Source organism: Zonotrichia albicollis, chromosome 16 (assembly GCF_047830755.1).
Source record: "Zonotrichia albicollis isolate bZonAlb1 chromosome 16, bZonAlb1.hap1, whole genome shotgun sequence".
Classification (NCBI taxonomy): domain Eukaryota; kingdom Metazoa; phylum Chordata; class Aves; order Passeriformes; family Passerellidae; genus Zonotrichia; species Zonotrichia albicollis.
Window position 1 is genome coordinate 2,793,301 of NC_133834.1, and position 21,783 is coordinate 2,815,083.

Consider the following 21,783-nt stretch of genomic DNA (forward strand, 5'->3'; position numbering starts at 1 on the left):
ACAATGCAAGGAGCCAGGACAAGACCCCTGCAGCAGCACAGAGCATCCCAGCCCTATGGATGCAATGCCCCAGAGCAAAGCCAAGCCTGTGACCCAACGCTGACACGCTGCAGCCTCAAGGCTGCTGGCCACCAGCTGCTCAGCATCCAGAACAGTAGGAAAGTGATAATGTCCAATGGAGGAGGGATGGAAATAACCACCCCCTGTCACTGGGCAGGGGTGTCACAGGAAGAGGCAGTGGGAAAAGTCTGTGAGCTTTATTTTCTAACTGGGTGGTCCTCTGGGCATCTATGCCATGATGTCTAATAAAAAGAAAAAAAAGAGGGAAAAAAAAAGGCACTGGTAGCTGGAAAGACGTCCTCAAATTCCTCTATCTGTGCCAGTCCCCACTCCCCGAGAGAGCAAATGCATGGAGAAAATTAAAAGCAACTGTTTTACACTCTGCTCTTCTTCCAATTCAGGCCAGGCAAAATTTTTAGGTTAATTCCCAGCCTGTCCCATGTTGTTGGGAGCTTCATCTCACAGACCAAGGGCATGTGTGTGCAGAGATGGACTGGCCTGGAACAGCCAGTGTGGAGAGCAGGGACCCCACGGGGACACCCCCACGAGAAAAGGCTGCTTGGGGAAAGGGTCCCACTGGACAGGCTGGCTTTCTCTTGGAGACAGGAGGGGGACCCTGGGAACCATCCATTCTCCCAGGGCAGGTTCTGGAAAGTTGAGCTCCATATGAGGTTTGCAGGTGGTTACAGAGGGACCGTGCAGTGCCAGCACGGGCATGTCTTGCCAGGAAAGTGGAAATTCCCACAAAAAGGGAATTTCTGCCTGGATGGGAAAGGAGCAGCGTAAGACAAGCTGGCAACAGGTGGGTGACACAGCCACGACACAGCCACCAACAGCACCACGTCTGCCAGCAGCCAGATCCTGCCACCACACAGGATCAAGGGATCTGACAGCCCACTACCCACAGCAACAGATTTTCCCAAAGGGAGAACAGCTGCGCTGACTGACCCAGTTTTTCCCATGCTGTGTGGGCACCCCAGAAGGTCAAACACAGACTGTGGGGGGCAAGGGCACATCACCTCCCACCTGCAGCACTGGGAGGGGACAGTCACGTCCCCAACAGGCGGTGGGACCACAAGGAGCTGCCCCAAATCACACCGAGCCCCGTCCAGCAGCATAGCCACGCACAAAAACAACTCGTGAACGCAGCGCTCCCGGGATTAGGGACTTAGCGTCCGCACAGCCCTTTGAAGTTGGAAGTGCTAAGTCTGATTATTATTAGAGAACTCCAGCTCATTAATCCTGATGTTTGGGGCTGGATTTCCCCCCTCCCAGCCCCATTCCTAAGCCGGTTCCCGAGTACGACGGAAATCCACTACTACCACTAAATATTTGTGACTCTTTGCAAACACACTCTGGGTCTCTGCCCCGAGCGGCTCCAGCGCCCTGCAGCATCCCAGGAAGCAGCGGGGGCAGCTCCTGACATGCACGCAGGTATTTTTATCTAATAAAAATCCAAAAGGGACACGAGTGCGTAAGTGTGAAGTACCTTCACCTTTCCTCCAAGCCAAGTACAAAGGTCAGATGACTCCAAAAGACTTATCTAGCCTGACTCTAGGTAATCACCAACACTGTCCCTTGTCCATGGGGCGAGCAGGACATGCTGGGCACTGAGCCCAGCAGAGTGGGCTGCAGAGTGGGACCCCCCAACCCAAAACGTTTGAGTGAAAAAGGCAGAAACATTCAGAGCTGTTAAATGAACCGTTATTCCTGGGTGTGCTTCGGAGCGAGCACACCCCCACATCCAGCCAGGCAGCGAAACGGGGCACAAACTGGGAGGGGAGGCGGGGAAGCACCGGGGTGGCCGCGCTCGGGGGGCTGCTGGGCACGGGGGGCTGCGGGCAGGGCGGGAGGTGCGAGCGTGCATCACACACCACCACAGCCACCATCTTATCTGGGAAGCGGGATTACTTCACCCCAGCTGCAAGGGAGAAAGCCGAGCAGGACTGCGCCGTTTTCCCAACCGGAGCCCCCCGCGCACGGCCTGGATCCGGCCACGGCGCTGACCCCGACCCCATGGGAGCCGGACGCGGGGCAGCCCCCCAGGGCCACCCACCACCCCGACGGGAACAAAGCCAGCGAGGGGCTGCCCGAAACGCGTCCCCAGAGAGGTGGGTGGCCGCCGTGGCAGGGCAGGCAGGCAGGCACCACGGCGGCTGCGTGCGATGCTCTGAGCCCCCCAACAAAAAGTAAATAAGCTTTGCACCAGGCGGCAGCGCAATCGCCGGGCAGCGGGAAGGGGCCGGCCGGGAGCGGGGGGCTCTTCCCGAGCCCCCTCCGGGACGGCTCCTTTGTCTGGGCACGGCCGCGACGCTCCGCGCCGCCCGCCCCTTTCCCGCACACACCACGGCATTTTTTTCCAGTTACATTTTTTCCATATTAGCCCTCAGATTTCACGATGCCCCCCCCCTCCCCTCCGCCGCCCCCCCAGCGAGCGCAGCAATATGTCTGATCTCATTGCCATAATAGGATCGGGAGCGGGGATGGCAGCCCTGGCCCAGAAAGGTGTGGGAGGAGGGAGGGCGGCCCTGTTCCCCTCACCCCGACACCACGGACGGGCCCCTGCACCCCAAAAACGCACCCCATGCCCCCAACACCCCCTGCCATGGGAGCACCGGCCTTGGGCCTGCGTGAGGCCTGGAGGAAGAGGAGGAAGAGGAGGAAGGCCCAGCCCTGGCAGCCCCCCAGCGCTGAACCCTCTTCGGAAAGGGGCTGGGGTCCCCTTGCCATGTCCCCAGGAGAGCAGCGGGGTGTAGGGCAGGGGGATCATGTCCGGTACATCCAGGAGGGGACGTTTTGTTTCCAACCGAGTTTTTCCCAGGACTTTTCAGGATCGCCTGATGGAGCTCACAGGACACCCCCCACCTGCCGTGCACCCCAGGAGGGGACGGGATCACCCCAAGTGCTGGTGCGGGACCCCAAATGGCCTCAGGGGTGAGGTCCCCACGGAGGTGGCACTGGGGTGAGCCATGGCCTCAGGGACCAGTGGGAACTGTGGGTGCTCCGTAGGACACCTGGGAATCTGTGGGGTCAGCAGGCATCCCATGGGATCTCTGGACACCCTATGGGACCAGAGAGCACCCAAAGAGCTCCTGGACATCCCATGGGCTTCTCAAATACCTGTGAGTCCCTGTGCTGTCTGTGGGGCCAGCAGGCACCCCAAGGGACCCACGGGCCATGTATGGGACCAGCAGGCACCCGCTGGAATCACTGCATACTTAATGGCACCGGAGAGCAACCTGGACACCCCATGGGATCCACAAACACATGTGGGTCCCTGTGCTGTCCGTGGGGTCAGCAGGCACCCCACAGGACCGTGCACCACCCATAGGGTCAGCAGGTACCCCATGGGACTCCTGGACACTTTATGGGACCAGGGTGCACCAGTGGGGCTCCAGAACACCTCACAGAACCCATGGATACCTGTGGGTCCCTGGCCTATCTGTATGATCAGCAAACACCCCATGGAGTTCCTAGATACCCTATAGGACCAGGGAGCACCCTTGGAGTTCCACAACACCCCATGGAATACAGGGATACCTGTAGGTCCCTGTGCTATCCATGGAACCCCACAGCATCCCTGACCTGATCCCACGGTACCTGTGGGAGCCGCAGGCACCTACATGACCCTACAACATCAGTGTCGAGCAGGCACCCCTGGGGATCCCACAGGATTCTGTGCCAACCATGGACACAGCAGGCACGCGTGGCACCCCCTTCTATCCTTGGGACCCCAGAACATCCATGGGACCCTATAATACCCATCGGGACACCCATGGGACCCTAACCTACCTAGGGGGCTCCCAAGGCACCTGTGGGACCCCAGGCTACCCACGGTGCCAGCGGACACCGCACGGAGACCCAGAGCGCCCTAGGGGCGGGACGCCGCGGTAGATTTTGGGGGAAAAACATTGGGTTTTGGGGTAAGATCCCACCTGGTTGAGATCCTCGTCGTTGAGCAGGTGGGACTCGCGGGGCTTGAAGCAGTTCTGGCACTTGCTCTTGTTGAAGATGTTGGCCTGGAACTTCCTGCAGGGATTGTCCTTGGCGGCCATGGCGCGGCCCGCGCCCGCTGCGCGCCCGCTCAGCGCCCCGCGGAGCGCCCGCCCGCCGCCGCGCCCATCGCCGCCGCCCCGCGCCCGCGGGGGGCGTCACGCGAACGCAAAAACCGACACAGAACCCCGAAGAACACGGCAGGAAAAATCAAAGGAGGGAGCGCAGCGCAGGGCGGCCGCCTCTGCTGCGGCTCAGCGGGCGCGCATGGCCGGGCGGCGGCGGCGGAGCGCGGAGGGGCGGCGCTGCCCGCGCCGTGCGGGGCCGGGCCGGGCGGGCCGGTGAGGAGCGGCGCGGGGATCGGTGCGGAGCGGGACCAGGGCCGGGACCGGGCGTGCGGGCGCTGCGGGAGCCGCTCCCGACTGCGCCGCCCGCAAAGTTTCCAGCGCCGCGGAGCCAGGCGGAAAGGGGGCGGGGCCGCGGCGCGGACAGACGTGCCCGCCCGCCAATGGGAACGCGCCTCCGCCCCTAACGGATGGCCGTGCTGGCCAATGGAAAAAGAGGAAAGAGGGAGGGGCGGTGCGCTGACAGCTGGGTCAGGATCGGCCCCCATCGGCTCCGCTCGGCTCTTATCGGCTGCGTTCGGCCCAGCTTGGCCCGAATCCGTTCGGCCCGGCTCGGCTGCGTTCGGCCCGGCTCGGCTCAGCCCAGCTTGGTTCGAGTCGGATCGGCCCAGCTCGGTTTGGCTCAGCCTTGCACAGACTGGCTCAACTCAGCCCAGCACAGTTTGGGGGCGTGTTTTAGCTCAGCTCGGCTCTGCTCAGTACGGCCCAACTTCCTTCAGCCCTAGTCAGTTCAACATGGTTTGGCTCAGCCTGGCATAGATAAGCTCGGCTTGGGTTAGCCTGGCACCGCTTTGTTTGGCTCCGCTTGTCCCAGCTCAGCTCTCTTCAGCCTGTCACAGCACGGCTCAGCTCAACTCATCGTAGTATGGCTCAACTCAGCTCAGCTCAGCTCGGCTGGGCTTTGCTCAGCTCAGTTTGTCCCGGACCAGCTCAGCTCAGCTCCCTGTAGAGCATTGTCCTGTGCCCCCCATAGAGCACAGTGACCTCCCCACACAGCCCACCCCCAGCCGTGGGACACATGGTGACACGGGGTGACAATCCATGGCCCTGTCCCCAGCCCATGCACATGAGGGCACACGGGGGTCACCAACCCTCAGGCACGCAGGTTAGGTGGGGACAATGTCCCTCACACTCCTGCGGCCCTGGGGACAGAGCGGGGATGAAGCAGGGACAGGGGTGCACGTCCAGCTGAGCCACGTCCCTGTGGTGCCACCGCCCTGGGGCCAGCTGGGAGCTCCTGTTTGTCCAGTGAATTTTTATCCGGTGGAAACCGGCAGGTAAATATTCCTGACCGGCTGATAAGGGCCCGGTGTGAGGCCACAGGCTTGGCCTCCCAGCTCTGCCCCTGGTTTCTGCACAGAAACACCAGGGAAGGAACCTCAGAGCCTGTGCAGCATCTCTGGATCAGGAGAGAGCTGGGAACGCTGACCTGGGGCAGGGGGACAGGGCAAAGGTGCCAAATGGCACCTCCAAAATGCACCCAAGACTGCACACCCTACCCCAGTCCGACCTCCGCATGGCACAGAGCATCTCCTGCTCATCCCAGGGCTCCCCACGGGTGTGGGATGGGGCCCTGCTATGAGGAACAGGCACGTGGATCTTCCTGGATTTTTGGGGCCAGGAAAAACCCGTCGGAGAGGAGGTGATGGCGTGGTCCCCTCACGCCTGGCGCTGTCCTGGTGTTTGATGTGGGCCTGGCCTGGGCGGCCTCGCCACGCCGGCTCTGCGCTGTCATCCCCAGTAAATAGAGCCCAGCACAATTGTCTGCTTGTTTATTAATTTTTCCTTCATCAAAGGCAGCTTTAATCATCCCTGTCCCTCCTGCCAGGGCCACTCGCAGCACACTCTGTGCCACGGACTGGGATGGGACAGCAAAGCACCAGTGACCCCAGTGCATCTGAGCCCACGTGGTGATCCCAGGCTAGGGGTGCCCACCAGACCCCCACACCTCACCGTTTTTGGAGGATTTCCCCACCTTTTCCTTGATCCTAATGTTATGAAAGCAGCATGACCCTACCCCAGTGAGGGAGGATTTTCCCCTCTGGACTGAACAGACCCTGCTGCCCTGGCTGTGGGTCCAGGGTTCACCTGGCACACAACTGTGGAAATTCTGTTCCGTGGAGAGGAGCGGATGATTGTCTCAACCAGCTCTGCTCCCTCCGTGCTTCCATCCCCAATGCTGGATTATTGCTTGCTGAGGACCTCCATCCCACAGCTCCTACAGATGCCCAGCATTTCCTTTTCCATCCAAAAGCCCCTCTCCATCTCCATGGACACCTCCATGTGGTGTCCCCTTACTCCCCAGCCCTTCTCCACCTCCCCGGAGCATGGACCCCCAGACTGCAGGAAGCCTCCAGGAGGGAAGGGGCTGTTCCTTCCCCATTTCCAGGGATCAGGGAGCTGGCAGAGGGCACAGAGCCGTCCCTGCGGGCCGTGCCTGCCCCGTGGGCTGGGGCCGTGACCTGGCGCCGTGCTCGGAGCCCGCAGCTCCCCGCGGGACGCCGGGGCTGGCTCCAGCCTCTCCAAAAATCCAGCGGAACGGGACGGGCTCCTGCTCAAACCTGTCGGGCCGCATTCAGCCGTGCCGAGCCGCCCGTGTGCCACGCTCGGGGCTGCTGCGACCTCGCTGCCACATCCCCTGCGTGCCCCAGGTGCTGCCACTGCATCCCCAAGCTGTGCCCACCCCATCATCCCATCCCACCCCGTCGCTGTGGCAAAGCCCGGCTGGGGCTGCCCTGTCTCTCCAACCCACAGCCGGTTTTTTTTTCTGGAGGAGTTTTCTCAAATGAGGGCAATTAAAACAATGGGAAAATGGAAAGTTTTTGTCAGGGAGCCGCAGTGGCAGAGGGGGAAGGTGCTGCCGTGAGTCAGCCTTCCAAAGAGAAGCCCCAGCGCCAGGTAAACAAGCTGCAGAGCGGGAGGTGTTACTCACCTGCCCGGCCTGGGAGGCACCGGCAAAACCCTCCAGGAAAGGGCTCGGGAGCTCCGAATCCCCCCGGAGAGAGGAGCAGCCCCTGCTCCTGTCACCCTGAGAGATGCTGCAGCTCCATCACTGCCATGCCCGCCGGGATGTCACCACCCTGGGGACACGGGATGTCACCGCTCCGGGAACACGGGCCGGTGGCTCTGCCGTGTTCTCCCGGCCCTGGTGCCGCACATTTCACATTTTTCCGCAGGGCCGGGCAGGGGCAGCACAGCCGGGTGCTCCTCCCGTGTGGCCATCGCTCCCCACGGGACCTCGGGCAAGTCCCTGAGTGGCTCCGTGCCGCCGGCCCGCTGTCATTACCGCGGAGCCAGCCAGACAGACAGACAGACAGACAGACGGATGGATGCCCGGGGGAGAGGGCAGGAGTCAGGGCTCGGAGCTGGCGAGCCCTGGGATCCACACTGGGACCAGGATTGGGCTGAAAGGGCTCCCCCGTCCTGCCCTGCTCCACCTGGGGTGGGAGCATCCCATCCCATCTGCACCTGCAGGGATCCAGAGCCTTCCACAGCCCTGCCCGCGGAACATCTGCCAAAGGAAACACTGACCAAAGGAGGCTTGGATGCCCCTGGAGCCACTGTGGGTCTTATAGGGGTGAGACCCACAGGGGGGAAATCCATATGGGGTGAAAAACACATTCCTGGATGGAGAGAAAGGCCCCTGTGCCCAGCTGTCACAGAATCAGAGTGGTTCAAATTGCAAGAGATCTCAAAGACCATCTTGTTCCACCCTCTGTCCCAAGGCAGGGACACCTTCCACTAAACCAGGTTGCTCCAAGCTCCATTCAATTGCATTTTTCCCACTAGAAAAGCTAAAAGGACACAAATGATGACCTAAAATGATCCACTGGAGGAAACCCACAGCTCTCAGCTGCAGCTGGTGCAGTCCAGAGGGGAGGATGCAGCTTCCATGGGGCTGGAAAGGCCCATGAGGATGGGCCAGAGCAAGCTGCACATGCATGCAGAGGCTTGGGCTTGTCCCAGAAGCCACAATAAATCCTGTCCCACCAAGCAGAACTTTCCTCTTGTCCAGAGATGCCAAATGTCTGTGAGTTCATACCTTATCCTAAAATTGATGAATTACACCCACAGCTGGGTTATCAGTGCCTGCTGCTGCCACCAGACCTCGCTGTGCTTACACAGGAAAATCCAAATCTTTTGCTCCCTCTTGGTTTTCCCCATATTTTGGCTGCTGGGCAGGGCAGAGGGGATATCCCTGTGGGGTTGCCTGCCCTGCCAACCCCATTTCACCTCAGCATCCCTGCTGAAAACAGCACCCTGTGCAAACCTCAGCCCCCTTGGCCACCGCCCCGAGCCGCCAGCGCAGCCGTGGGATGTCTGCTCTGCCGGCTCCATAGAATGCAAGTCCTACAAATGAAAATGTCACATGGCCCTAAATTAAATACTTTGGAGAAACCCATTATAAAGCAGCAGCACAATTAGCTTTATCAGCCAGCCCAGAGTCATGCCAAAAACCAAAGCCGACTCACTTGACAGGAGCTGCCATCCATGAAACCAAGCTAACGACCTTAATTATATTTTTAGCTTCTAATTTTTGGCTGACACCATCCTCAATTACCCAGCCCATAATTTGTGCGGGGACGGCGATCAGCCTCACCTGGCCTGTAATTCCCAGGATCAGCCCTTTTATCCCTTTTAAATATTAAATTGACTCCCACTGGCCACCCTCCAGTCCTCTGGAATTTCCCCAGGGTTTTAGAGTTAAAAATTAACAGCAGAGCTCTGGGCAGGCTGCAAACCCCTTCCCATGAGGGTTCTGCCAGGAAAACACCTCTCCAGAGAGAATTCAGCAGTGAGGACAAGGAGTTGTTCCCACCAGGTCAAAACCCCACGTAATCAGATCAGCTGTTCTGGCCAAAGATTGTTCTTTGACTCATCTCCCTTCTCCACCACCCACGCTTTACACCTCAGCACGCAGCCCTGCCACTGAACCCTGCTCCTTCCCTACGCGTTTTTAGGGCTTTTTCCTCATTTCTGTGCCAGATCTCAGCCAAACCAGGTCTTTCCCCATCTGGCCATCCTTGTCTCCAGCTGGGTTTGGGGAGCACAGCCTGGGTTTTGGTAAAATTTGGTAAAATGCTTCCCTTTTCCTGATCAGTGCTGGGTTTTGGCGAGGAGGCTGTTGCAGCCCCACCCTGCTGATGCAGCTCTGGAGCCTGGGTCACCCAGGGCTCACCCACAGCCCTGGCACAGCCCCTGTGAGGGTCAGAGCTGGCACAGGGTGCCCAGACCCCGGTGGGCACTGAGCACCCTTGGGTGATGCCCCAGGGGTGGTGCCAGGATGGGGAGCAGAGGGAGAATGGAGCAGTGTGGGGTGATGGTGCCAGGATGGGGAGCAGAGGGAGAATGGAGCAGTGTGGGGTGCGAGGGGGGCTCTGAACCCCCCGAATTTGGGGGTGCTGGAAGGAGGAGCAGGAGCCAGCCCGGGGCTGCATCCCACAGGTCCCACCTGGGCTGGATGGGCCTGGAGCAGCCTGGGCTGGTGAAAGGTGTCCCTGTGCCTGTCGGGGGGGGGAACTGGATGGGCTTTAAGGTGCTTTCAAACCCAATCATTCCATAAATTGTGATTCCCTTTGGCCGCGCTGGAGGATTCCGGGTGCGGGGACAGCCGGAGCCAGCGGGAGCCGGGCTGGGCTGGCCGAGGGTGCCATCTCCTGGGGACAGACAGACAAAACAGAGCGACAGACACACAGAACAGAGCAGGGGACAAAACAGAGCCTGCGGAGAGAGCCACAAACCAGAACCTGGGAACAGACACACAGTACAGAGCGACAGACACACAGATCTGATCCTGGGGACAGACACACAAAACAGAGCAGGGGACAGACACACAGATCCTGGAGACAGACACACAGATCTGATCCTGGGGACAGACACACAGAACAGATCCTGGGGACAGACCCCCAGAAGAGATCCTGGGGACAGAGCCACAGACCAGACCCCGGGGACAGACAGACACACAGCACAGACCCCGGGGACAGACAGACACACAGGACAGACCCCGGGGACAGACAGACACACAGCACAGACCCCGGGGACAGACAGACACACAGGACAGACCCCGGGGACAGACAGACACACAGAGCAGACCCTGGGGACAGCCGTGCCCAGGAGCTCCGAACAGCAGTGGGGACAAGGAGCCGCACCCTGGGGACACGGGGATGCCCTCACGAGTGGCAGTGCCACGGCATGGACACGACTCTGCAGAGCCCCCCAGTGTCCCCAGGGCCACACATGGCCCGGTGACAGCGGTGGCAGCCCTGCAGTGACGCTGGGTGCGCTGTGAGGTGACGGTGACAGGACAGGGGAATGCCCCGGGACAGGCACAGCCTGGCCCCGGCGCCCCGCGGGGATTTGGGGTGACAGAAATGAGCCCTCGGAGTGTTCTGAGCTCAGAACGAGCCCTCGGAGCCGGCTGCGCTCAGCCCGACCCACAGTCGGCAGTTTCGGCCGAAAAAGGCTCTTCTTCCCTTTCCCCCAGGGCTCCTCTTCCTCTCCTTCCCCCCTCGGCCCCTTTTCTCAGCTCCTGAAGGCAGCAGGTGTGTGAGCAAACCTCCTGCCCAAGGCTCAGCACTGCCAAAAGCAGCCGGGCTGAGGGCAGGAAATCATCCCAGCAAAGCTCAAGAAAGGGAAGGCAAAGCACCCCTAAAACTCCAGAGCCAAACACTGCCCACCCTGTCTGCCTGGGCTACCTGCAGCTCTCCTTGCAGCACTGCCACTGGGGCAAGAGCCCAGCACAAAAATAGATTTTGTTGTCAGGAAAAAACTGGGCTCTGTCACCCCAGAGAGAGTGGGGCACCTCCAGAGCCAGGTGCAGATGGGCCCTGAGGGATGCAAAACCTTGTGGGGGATGCAGGGGGATGCAGAGGGATTCACGGCACTGGGAGGATGCACAGGGAGCTGCTGGTTTGTAAGAATCCTCGTTGATGCTCTGGGGAAGCAGTGAACTCAGCAGAGGAAGGGTTTAATCCAGAAATCCAGAACAAGGGGCGGTGGTGGCTGCCCAGAGCACAGGAACAGCCCCAGGCAGGGCAGGGTGGCAGCCACTGCCTTGGCTGTGGGGCAGGAGCTCATGGGGCACCTCATGGAGGTGCTGGGGAGCCACAGAGCCCTCGGAGGCTGCAGGAGGGGTGAGGGTGTCTGGGGCACTGGGGGTGAGGAAGGGGGCACGCAGCCAAGGAAATGGGGCTCCAGCGCAGCCAGCCCCAGGACTGCACAGCTGAGAGCACCCTGCCTGCTCCCTGCTCAGCCAGGAGGGACAAACCACCCCCAAGTGCTTCTCACTTCCCTCCCGAGGGCTCACCAGGGTGGAAACTGCGAGTCTCTGCTGCTATTTACAGCGGCGAGTTTCCCCTGCAAAACCCCGAGAGCAGCTCAGGCTGGGGCCGCCTCGGCAGGGCCATCTCCTGCTCTGTGCCACACTCACCCAGCACAGGCAGTGCCAAAATCGAGATTTCCCTCCCAGGGGAGGCTCAGCACAGCAGTGATCCCGTCCTTTGTGCCAGGTACAACATGTGGCAGTGTGGCACTGTCCCTGTGGTGCCTCCTCTGCTGCTCCTTGCTCCAAGCCCTGGGGTGCTCAGGATGGTGCCAGAGCTGCTTCCCACCCTCCTTTAGGATCTGGGATCTCACGGGCCACATCCATGAGGTGCTGGGCTCCTCTGGGCTCTGCTCCCCCTGAGCAGGACCAGCCTCCAGTGTCCCTGCAATGGGCACGGCAGCCAAACATCCCCTGGCCTCTCCAGCTGCACGTGGCGAGCACAAATCAGGAGATTTGAACCAAACAGAAGAGCCCTTGGTGCTGCTCCACGAGTGCTTTTAGTAACAGGTATTGCTGCTTCCTTCCTCCTCGAGCTGCTTCTGCAGAAAGGTCCCTCTGGGCCGAGCTGAGTCACGGCTGTGCCACGCTGCCAGCACCTCGTGTGCTGCCAAGCCATGCCCAGCATCCCTGCAGGAGCAGGACAAACCCCTGGAGCTGCCAGCAGGGCAGAGGGGGCTCTTTGCCCCTGTGAAAACGAGATGTGCTATTAATGAGTTATTAGTGTGCTATTAATGAGTTATTAATGAGTTATTAATGCTCTGTGCCCCCAGCCCAGCCAGGACTCAGCTGCCCATGCAGGGCATAGCACAGCCCTCCTGCCTCCCAGACATGGAGGCACCTGAGAAAATCAGTGTCTAAGGCACCTCACCAAAAATAAAAAAATCAGTGTTTAAGGCACCCCACTGAAAAAAAAAAAAAAAAAAAAAAAAATCAGCATTTAAGGCACTTCACCAAAAAAAATTAAAAAATCAGTATTTAAGGCAACTCACAAAAATAAAAGAATCAGTGTTTAAGGCAACTCACACATTCTGTGAATTGTGAGCAGGAGACATGAGAGTGGCTTGCGCTGACCATGCTGGGGACATGGGGAGGATGGAAGTACTTGGTCCTGGCAGGGCAAAACTCCTTTCCTGGCAGGGTGAAACACCAAAACTCCTTTCCTGGCAGGGTGAAACACCTTTCCCTGAAGGAAACACCCCCCTGGCACAGGCTGCAGTGGTGGAACCACCCCTGGAGGGATTTTAAAGGCCTTTCAGGGTGGCACTTGGGGACGTGGCTCTTCAGTGACTGTGGCAGTGCTGAGGACATGGCTGGGCTCAGTCTGAGAGGGTTTTTCCTACCTTTATAATTCTGGGATTCTGCTGATGGCTCCCACTGCACAGGGCCCTCTGCAATGTGCCCACCTGGCCCTGTCCTGGTGACACACCAGCCCGCAGGGTCCCCACGCTGTCCCCAGCAGCCCAGAGCCAATGCAGGGCTCTGAGTGTGCAGCCAATTTGCATGGAAGGGACGGGGGGAAGCCCCAGGAAGTGCAGAGCCAGGCATTAACCAAATCTCTCTAATAATAACCCTGGGCCAGGCAGGGCTCAGTGCTGCAGCTCCAGGGCCATGGCTGGAGCCCAGGGGGAGTAACCACTGCTGAGAGCCACATGTGAGTGACCCATGCATGGGGGGCTCTGGGGTGGGATGGGGGGTTTGGGGCCAGGGCTGGGGCTGGGGCTGCTCCCAGGGCCAGCAGGGAGAGGAGTCTCTGTTCAGAGCTCCCACCCTGCTGTGGGGCTGGACGGGGAAGCACAGAATGGTTTGAGCTGGTGGGGAGCTGAATTCTCATCCAATTCCCCCCCCTGCCATGGGCAGGGACACCTTCCACTGTCCCAGGTGGCTCCAATCTGGCCTTGTCCCTGTCCTTGTCCCAGTCCAACCTGGCCTTGGGCACTTCCAGGCATGGGGCAGCCACAGCTGCTCTGGGCACCTGTGCCAGGGCCTGCCCACCCTCACAGGGAAGAATTTTTCCTGATAATTTATCTAAATCTACCCTCCTTCAGCTAAAAGCCATTCCCCCCTGTCCTGTGGTTCCTTAAAGCTTGGCATGAGGGGTGTGTGGGGGAATTCGGAGTGTCCTGGTGGTTGAGAGGCAAAGACTCACCCGGCTCTGCTGGAAAATCCATGGCTGAGAATTCCGTGCTGGGAGCACCACGTGTACCTTGGGACTCCCCAGGGAGGGGAAGGTCTGTCCTAGAAGAGACCAAATATCTCCTTGGGGGTGTCCTTGGGAGGGAGGTGCTCAGGCTGCAGCCCCTCAGCTTTAACACAGCCCCAGATCTGTTCCCATCCTTATCCCATGGGAAACCCACCCAGGCCAAGGCTGGCTCAGCCCCCTGCCATCCCCAAGGGCTCCCTGCCAGCCCTGGGGCTGCTCTGGGTGCAAAGCCCAGGTTTGGTCCCAAAGCACCCGAGGGGAGCAGTGGCCTGAGCCTCGCTCTGCCCTGGGGATGTCTCTTTTATATTTTATATAAAATTAAATAAGTCATTATTTAATTTTATAGCAATGTTAATTGAAAGCCTGGGAGTGTCAGGGCAGCATCCCAGTGCAGAGAGGATTTTCCCCTGGGAATGGGGAGGGTTTCTCCTGTGCTGCCCCAGGTAGGACCCAGCTCATCCTGCAGGGAAGGTTCTGGGTGGGCAGGGGCAGCACAGATGTGCAAAGTGCCCAATCTCAGTCCTGGAGAGAGATCCTGCCAGAGCACAGGGGATTTTCGCTATAAAAATCAAAGTTTTGGCCCTGCCAAAGCAGCAGCTCAGCCTGTGGGCACACAGAGCTGACAATGCAGCTTGGGGAAGCTTTGAGCCTTTGGGGCCATCAGCACCAGCATCTCCCACCCTGCAGGAAAGAGCTGCAGGAGGCTCAGGGAGGGATGAGGCTCTTGGGAGCCCTCTCATGAGCAAAGGGCTCATGGCCAGCACTGCCCCCCTCTGCTGGGTTTGAGCTTCCTGCAGCTGCAGCCCCTGCGTGTGGCACAGCCCAGGGGCTGTCATCAGCCAGCCAATTCCTCTAAATGTGAGGTCTGGGTGGTTTTTGTGCTGCTGAGAGCTGCTCCTGTGCCCCTGGCATCACATCCAGTGCACAAGGGCAGCAGAGGAGGGGACAAGCAGCCTGTGACAGGGACAAGAGCATGTCCACCTCCAGCTGGCACTGCTTAAACTGGTGCCTGAAGTCTCCTGGGGACATTTCCCTCCTTCTTCTGTTCTGACATTTCTTATTCATCAGCCTGGTTTCACTATGACACCAGAACACCCAAGAGAAAGGGCGGGAATGACACACAAGGTGGTGGTTCTGGTACTTTCAGAAAAGCCTGTAAGGACAGCAATAGTCCCCAGTGCTCCTCTGGCAGGTGCAGGGACCCCCAGACCCCCAGGGCACAGCTCAGGGGCACCTCCAGGCCAGGCTGGGCTCTGTGTGTGTCCCCTGGCACTGGCACAGGACACACACACAGAGCCTGACAGCAGACTGGGCTGTGTGCTCCTGGGCCCAGAGAGGCTGAGGCACAGCCAGGATCCCCCTGCAGGGTCCCAGCCCCAGAAGGGGACGAGGTGGCTGCAGAGCTCCCCATGGTGACCCCCCACACCCACCTGTGTCTCTCCTGCAGCCATGGATGGGCCACGAGCGGGGCAGGATGCCATGAGGAACTGCACTGACCACGAGTACTGGGACACCCTCGTTGCGCAGTGCATCCCCTGCAGCCTGGCCTGCAGGCAGTCCCTGGCCAGGAAGTGTGATGCTGTGTGTGGTGAGTCTGGGCTGCCGTGCATGGGAGAGCCAGGGATGGGGCCAGCCTGGGAGGGAGGAGCAGAGCCCGGTTTGAGCCCCAGGGCAGCCTCAGAGCCAGCTCAGGCCAAATGCACAGGGGGATGTGACAGCTCCCCAGGGATGGGCTGGGGCTGCAGGACCAGGGGCTGCAGCTCTGCTCCCTTCTGGGGTTACCAGGCTGAAGTCCAATCCTGTTCTCTACTGGGGAATTCCCAATTCCACCCTCCAAAGGCAGGGATGTGGATAATGACAAACCCCAGCCTGGGACAGGGCCTGAAAACAGCTGGGGAGGAGGACAAGGGACAAATGAACTCTGGTGCCCAGCCCTATGCCAGCGCCCTTCCTGGAGTCACAGGCTGAGGTGGCTTCACCCCTCCAGGGCTCACTCAGCAGCCACAGGTGAACATCTCCTCCTTGAGGACAGGAGATGCCATTCCTGGCTTCCTGAGGCAGGTTTTAGTGTGTCCCAAGGCACTGTGCAAGCCCCAGGCCAGCAGCAGCAGCAGCAGCAGCAGCCAGGAGCCCCCAGGCAGCCCAGGCTGGCTGAGACCATCCCCACCCCTCAGCTGCAGCAGGGCCCTTTCCCCAGCTCTCCACCCCAAATCCCGGGTCTGTCCCCCTGGCAGCCCCACAGGTGCTGTCAGTGCTGGGGGTGCAGGCAGATCCCCCCTGAGCTGCCAGAGCAGGAGCTGGGCTCGGCCTGCCGTGCATTGGGGTGGGATGGATGTGCTGAGGACACCGTGGTCATCTCACTCCCCTCCTCTCTCCTTCCCCAGAGTCCATGGACTGCAACAACAGACCGGGATTTTACTACGATGATCTGGTGAAGAGCTGCATCAGGTGCAGCTCGGTGTGCGGGCAGCACCCCCGGGAATGCGCCCCGTCCTGCGAGCGTGAGTTGGGCAAGGGGCACCAGAACCCCCCCTTGTCCTGGAACTGGGGCTGGGGAAAGCAGCCAGGGCCCATTTCCCATTTCCCCCATCCTACCCTGGCCTTCGCTGGTGCTCACAGCCTGGGCAGCTCCCGGGGCAGGGGGCAGTTGGCAGCCGTGGGTCCCACCCGGCTGAGCTGCCCCAGGGAGGGGCAGAAAGAGGGGACAGGTAGAGCCCCAAGATCCCCAATTCTTACAGTGGGGTTGGGGTCCTACACCCACCTGAAGATGTGGGAGGGTGTGAATGGGATGTGGGCAGGGATCTCCTCCACCTCACCATGGAGCCCCAAGATAAACAATTCCTTCCCTGGGGTTGAGAAGATCCCTGAAGATGTGGGAGGGTGTGAAAGGGGTGTGGGCAGGGATCTCCTCCACCTCACCGTGGAGAAGCACCAGCGGGCAGAGGGGACACGGAGCTGCTCCCAAACCCTTTCCCAGCGCAGGGCACAGCGCTGGCAGCTCCAAGGGCTCGGCAGAGGTGTCTGAGGTTTCCCGTCTGTCTGTCCTGCCCGCAGCCACGCCCGCGGCCGTGCTGGAGCCGGAGCCGTGCGCGGAGCAGGAGCCGTGGCTGGCGCTGTGGCTGCTGCTCGGGCTGTGCCTCGCCAGCCTGGGCTGCTCCCTGCTCCTGGGCTGGAGCCACCTGCGCAGGAGGGCAGAGCCCGGACACTGCCAGCCCAGCGCCCCCTGCCACTGCCGGGAGGACCCTGCCAAAGGTGGGTGACACCGGGACAGGGGGCAGACTGGGGGGCAGGCTTGGGCTGACAGAAGAAAGCAGAGATGTTTCCTAAAAGTGAGTGAGAAAAAGCAAAAACAATGAGAGTGAGCATGGGAGAGGAGCAGGACTGAAGCCCTGTGCCCGATTCTCCACCCTGACCCCTCAGTCACTCGCTCCCCAGGCACAGATTCCCTCTTGGAGCTGCTCCACGGGCAGCAAATCTCCAGTCTCCATCCTGAGGGTGAGGGGACAAAAGCCAACCCCCTTCCAAAATGAACACCTGAAAACAACCCAACCCTCTTCCAAAATGAACACCTGAAAACAAAAGCCAACCCCCTTCCAAAATGAACACCTGCCCCAGAAAAACCCCACAAGTTTTAGTTCTGCAGCCAGAGGGGCTTTACAAGTCCTTATGTTAGGGAGAAAAAGAGAAAGGATAATGTGGAAAAATTCAACATGGAAAAGGTGGTTTCATTCTTCCTCCTTTTCTTCTCTGCTGCCTTTCCAAAGAAAAAATTGCCTACTTACCTGTTTCTGCACACACATCACACACACCCATGTTTACATACACCCACCTCAAAGCCATCAATGTCAAAAATCCCTGAGGAAGACCCCATGAGCCAACGTGACACCTGGAGTCACTCCAGGGACTGTCCCTCAGGCCATTCCTGTCTGCTTTGCTGAAGGACACAGGGATCAAAGGGTGATTTTTAAGATAAGCCACCAGGTTTGGAGAGATTCTCTGGGTGTTCCTGGTGGTGCAGTGAGTCCATGCTGGGAGCTGGGTGTCCTCTCCAGGTCCAGGAGCAGCTTTTCACCGGCTCTAGGGCAGCAGCCCAGAGCATTCCCAGGTGAGAGCTGCTCCTGGGCCCCTCAGCTGATGCATTTATTTGCAGATGGGCTGGTGGAAGCCGCCAGCGTTGCTGAGGGATTCACCAGCATCAGAATCCCAGAGCCAGTGGAAACCTGTGGCTTCTGCTTCCCTGGACATGGCTCTGCTGTCCAAGAGACCAAACCGTGTGCCAGCAGTTCGGGCCACGCTGGGGACGGGGCTGCTCCCTCCTTCTCGGGGATCTGCAGCACGGGCAGCGCCGGGGCCCTGCCCAGCCCTGAGGACGGCCACTTCAAAATCATCTGCTCTCCTGCCCAGGAGAAAACACCCATGGTGTGAGCACAGAGGGGCTCCAGCACGGGATCACAGTGGGGGGATGCTCTCCCTGCCCCCAAACCAAAGCTGCTTCACCCTCTGTTGCCTGGCACAGCCTCTGCCCAGCCCGGGCTGCAGGACACAGGGCTGGAGGCTGCACAGAGCTGTTTGCTTCCACTCAGGAAAACAAATTCCCATTTTTCTTGTGCACTCCCAGTGAGAGAAGTCACTTCCCATGTGGCAGCATCTGACTTGATCCTCCAGCTTGACCTGGGTGCATCCCAGCCCTTGGGGACATCTCCTGGGGGCTTTTCCTCCTGGTTCCACCACCAGCATCCCTGCAAAGGATCCCTGCTCTCCTCTCCCTGCAGATTCCTTCATCAATCAGAACAATGTTCAGCACAGCTGAAAACATCTCAAATGTGGAATTTGGTCCAAGGATTTACTGGTGAAATTGATAAGGAGCCAGTGTGGGAAGCTCCAGTGCCAGTTCCCAGCCATGGGTGAAGGTGAGGCTTTGCCTCAGGACCAGGACACGATGCTGCCTGCACATGAGGAGCTGGGACAGGCACCAAAACCCTCAGTGGAACTGGGTTTAAATATGAAAATTCATCCAAGGCTGAGAACTTTCTACAAAACTGGATTTATGTATATCTGACCTGGGTTATTCTGAAGAGCTGGTAAAAGTGAGGAATCAGCTGGAGATAAAGCTGCTTTGAGAGAATATTTTTATCTAACCTGGCTTTGAAAGCTATCACGGAAAAATAGGGGTTTCAACATGTAATTTGAAGTTCTCATTTCCACTAAAGGAGACTGTAAGATTTTTTTTTTTTTTTTTTTGCAAAGAATCACTCCTGATAGGAGCTCATCCCTTCCACTGTCTTAAACTAGAGCTTTAAACTTGAAAGAATAAATGTAATTCAATATATGCACACCTTGGAAAGCAGGTTTTGCACTTACCTTGGGGCAGCACCAGCACATCCTCCCCTGGCAGCAGGGCTGGCAATGCCCCCAGCTCTGTGCCCCCTCTGACCAAACTTCCCAGCAGGGACAGGGAATTCAGGAGAAGGAAAACCCTCAGCATCAGCCAGGGCCTCCCCAGGCTGCCCCTTCCAGCAGGGGAACACCTGGATCCAGGCCAGCTCTGGTGCCCTACAGCCCTTCAGGTGCCACCTCCTGGCCATGGCATTTGCACAGAGATTCAGAACCTTATTTAAATACAGGACAGAATTAGTGAACACGTGCCACCAGTGCTGCAATTAGGGCATCCCTAAAGGATCAAGAGGTGTCAATTATTCAAATGAGGAGGATTTTAGGGCCATGCCTGTGCTATGAGAGCAGGAGCTCACCCTGTGTGGCACCAGGAGCCCCAGCTGGCTCAGGAGGTCACTCAGCTCACACCCAGGGCTGGGACAGGGCTGCTCCTCCTGTCACCGTGTGGTGTCTCAAAAATTGGGGAAAACACTCAGCAGAGGCCAAGTCCTGCCCAGACACAGGAGGGGAGCATCCCTCACCCTCCCCTCCTTGTGGGAATGGAACTACAATTATCAGCACAGTAAAGGTAACAGAGAGCAACTGGAACAAATCAGCAGGAAAATAACAAACACCCTTAGCTGGAGAGCCAAGCGGAATCAGGGGATTTGGGCATTTTACAGCAGCTCTGAAGGATCATACCTGGAAACATCAGTTCCAGTGTTGGAGGGACACCATGAACAGGACACAGCAATTCCAGATGGTCAAGTCCAACCACATTGGGAATTAAGGGCACTGATTCTGAGCAGGATCCCCTGCCCAGGGCTTAACCAATTCTCACATTTCTGCTTTTTCCATCAGGCACCAGCATCAGGCAAAGCTTTATCTCTACTCCAGAGGCTGAGGGACATGAAAATGTAGCTAAAAGCACTTTCTGGCTATTTTTGTGTCCCCTGTAGAGCCGTGTTCACTGCTGGCAGGTAACAGAACACACCCCACCGTGAGCCTGCACGGCTGCACCACTCTTTGTTTCCAGTCATTTCTGCAAATGCCTCCTCCCAACAGACCCAGCTGTGCCGATAGAAAATGTCCCTCAAAATAAACAAGTCAAGCCCAAAGTGCTCCCCTGGATGAGGAGCTGTCAGTGCTGGCTGTCAGCACCTCAGGGAGCCTTTGCCTCACCCTCCCTTGGGCTGCTCCAGCGTTTTCCTGCAGGCGATGCTGAGGGAGTTCCAGAGGAACCTCCCGGGAATGATTCAGTGCAGGAGCTGCAGGGCTGAAGGGGAGAGGGAGAGAGGGCTGTGTGTGAGAGAAAGCAGCAGGAGGGGTAGGGCTGCTCGTACGCCAGCAGCTGCTCTTCCATTTTTATAGGAAAAGGGAAAATGCTGTCCCCTCCTCTCGGAACCGGCGTGGATTTACTGCTGCTGGAAACAGAACCTGGTGTGACTGGGGCAGGGACACACGGGGGGTGGCTGCTAGCGGGGAGAGGGGGTAAGAAAAGAATAATAGACCTTTTAATACCCTAAGAATTCTGCTTTTGAAACCAAAAAGAGAGCCTTGAAAGCTCCCCCGAGAACCATCTGCGCCGGTGCAGCCGCACAGAGCAGAAGCCTCTCCACCAGATGGGCGGGGAGGAAAAATTAAGGGTGATTTATACGGCTGCCTCGTCCCTAAACAATTTGTTCCTGAAGGCTTTAACAAAGCCGGCTGCGGCAGCTCCGCCGGCTGAGCGTGTGCTGTGCAAAACACAATTCATTAAAAGGGCAGCCAAAGGCTCAGAGCGACAAAGCGAAGGCAGCGCTGGAGTCATCCTCATTCTCATCCCCATCATCATCGTCATCCTCCTCGGCGTTTGCCGCGGGGTGGCAGTCCCGCTCCGGCCGGGATGCAGCGCAGCAGCGCTGGGGATGAGGGCTGGCTCGCTGCTGCCTTCCTCCGCAAGCTGCTGCATTATTAACCAGCACGGAGAGCGCCGCACCGGGCCGTGCCCGCCCGGGGAAGGAGGGGCCCCTTCCTGCGGCTCCTGCTCAGGAACGCTCGGCTCAGAGCGGGCGGCACCGAGCACAAATGGAATGAAATTGTTACACAGGCAGGAACGCGATGGTCTCGGCAGCGCCGGGCACCCCCGCACCACACCCAAGCTCCCGGGTCTGGCTCGGGGTGTTCCATTTGTCCTCTCCTCCTCCGTGCCCTGTCACAGATGTACAAAACCTCCTCGTACCGTTCCGGTCTGTGTGCAAATCAGAAGAATTCCACCTGTTCAGCTGCTCCTGTAAGATGGTAACTTTAAACCCAAACATTCAATTCCCTTATTTTCGTGTTTATCAGACTGTGTGAGACACCTGTACCTCATTCCTAAAGGCTTAGATCCCTCCCTGCCTTCCCACACTGGCAAAGCAGGGGAATGCCGGGCTGGGGATTTATTCAGAGATTAAAGATCAGAGCAGCTGTGGCTGCCCCTGGATCCCTGGAAGTGTCCAAGGCCAGGCTGGATAGGCTTGGAGCAACCTGGGAATGTGGAAGGGGCTGGAACAAGATGATCCTGAAAATCCAACCCAAACCATTCTGTGACTTTTGATGTGACACCAATTCATACGGGGCCCAGCTGACACTTCACCCTCTCCACACGGGAGAACAAAGCTGGTTTTGCTCTCAGCTCTGTTCTGAAGGTTTCCTCTCCCAGGCTGCAATTCCACCCCCAGCCCAAG

The 21,783-nt window shown here is 58.8% G+C and overlaps 2 protein-coding genes across 11 annotated transcripts in view; one reads left to right on the forward strand and one right to left on the reverse strand.

Moving 5' to 3' along the window:
* MPRIP (myosin phosphatase Rho interacting protein) overlaps positions 1-4,523 on the reverse strand; it is a 72,630-nt gene extending 68,107 nt beyond the window's left edge. For 5 of the 9 annotated variants that reach the window (XM_074553138.1, XM_074553134.1, XM_074553136.1 and 2 more), the window contains exon 1: positions 3,996-4,522. In XM_074553138.1, the coding sequence (XP_074409239.1) occupies positions 3,996-4,115 (120 nt within the window). In that variant the 5' untranslated portion in view covers positions 4,116-4,522. Of the gene's footprint in view, positions 1-3,995 lie in introns of all 9 variants that reach the window. The other 4 variants (XM_074553137.1, XM_074553133.1, XM_074553139.1 and 1 more) reach the window with 2 other exon arrangements.
* Positions 1,924-20,520, forward strand: TNFRSF13B (TNF receptor superfamily member 13B). 2 transcript variants are annotated; one of them, XM_074553147.1, is made up of 5 exons: positions 1,924-2,171; positions 15,150-15,290; positions 16,087-16,203; positions 16,757-16,954; positions 17,853-20,520. In XM_074553147.1, exons 2-5 carry the CDS (start codon positions 15,152-15,154, stop codon positions 18,125-18,127), a joined length of 729 nt encoding a protein of 242 aa, XP_074409248.1. In that variant the 5' UTR covers positions 1,924-2,171; positions 15,150-15,151; the 3' UTR covers positions 18,128-20,520. The 2 variants fall into 2 exon arrangements, with proteins under 2 accessions (XP_074409248.1, XP_074409247.1); XM_074553146.1 differs by lacking the exon at positions 1,924-2,171 and adding an exon at positions 12,513-13,153.
* Positions 20,521-21,783: the final 1,263 nt, after the last annotated feature.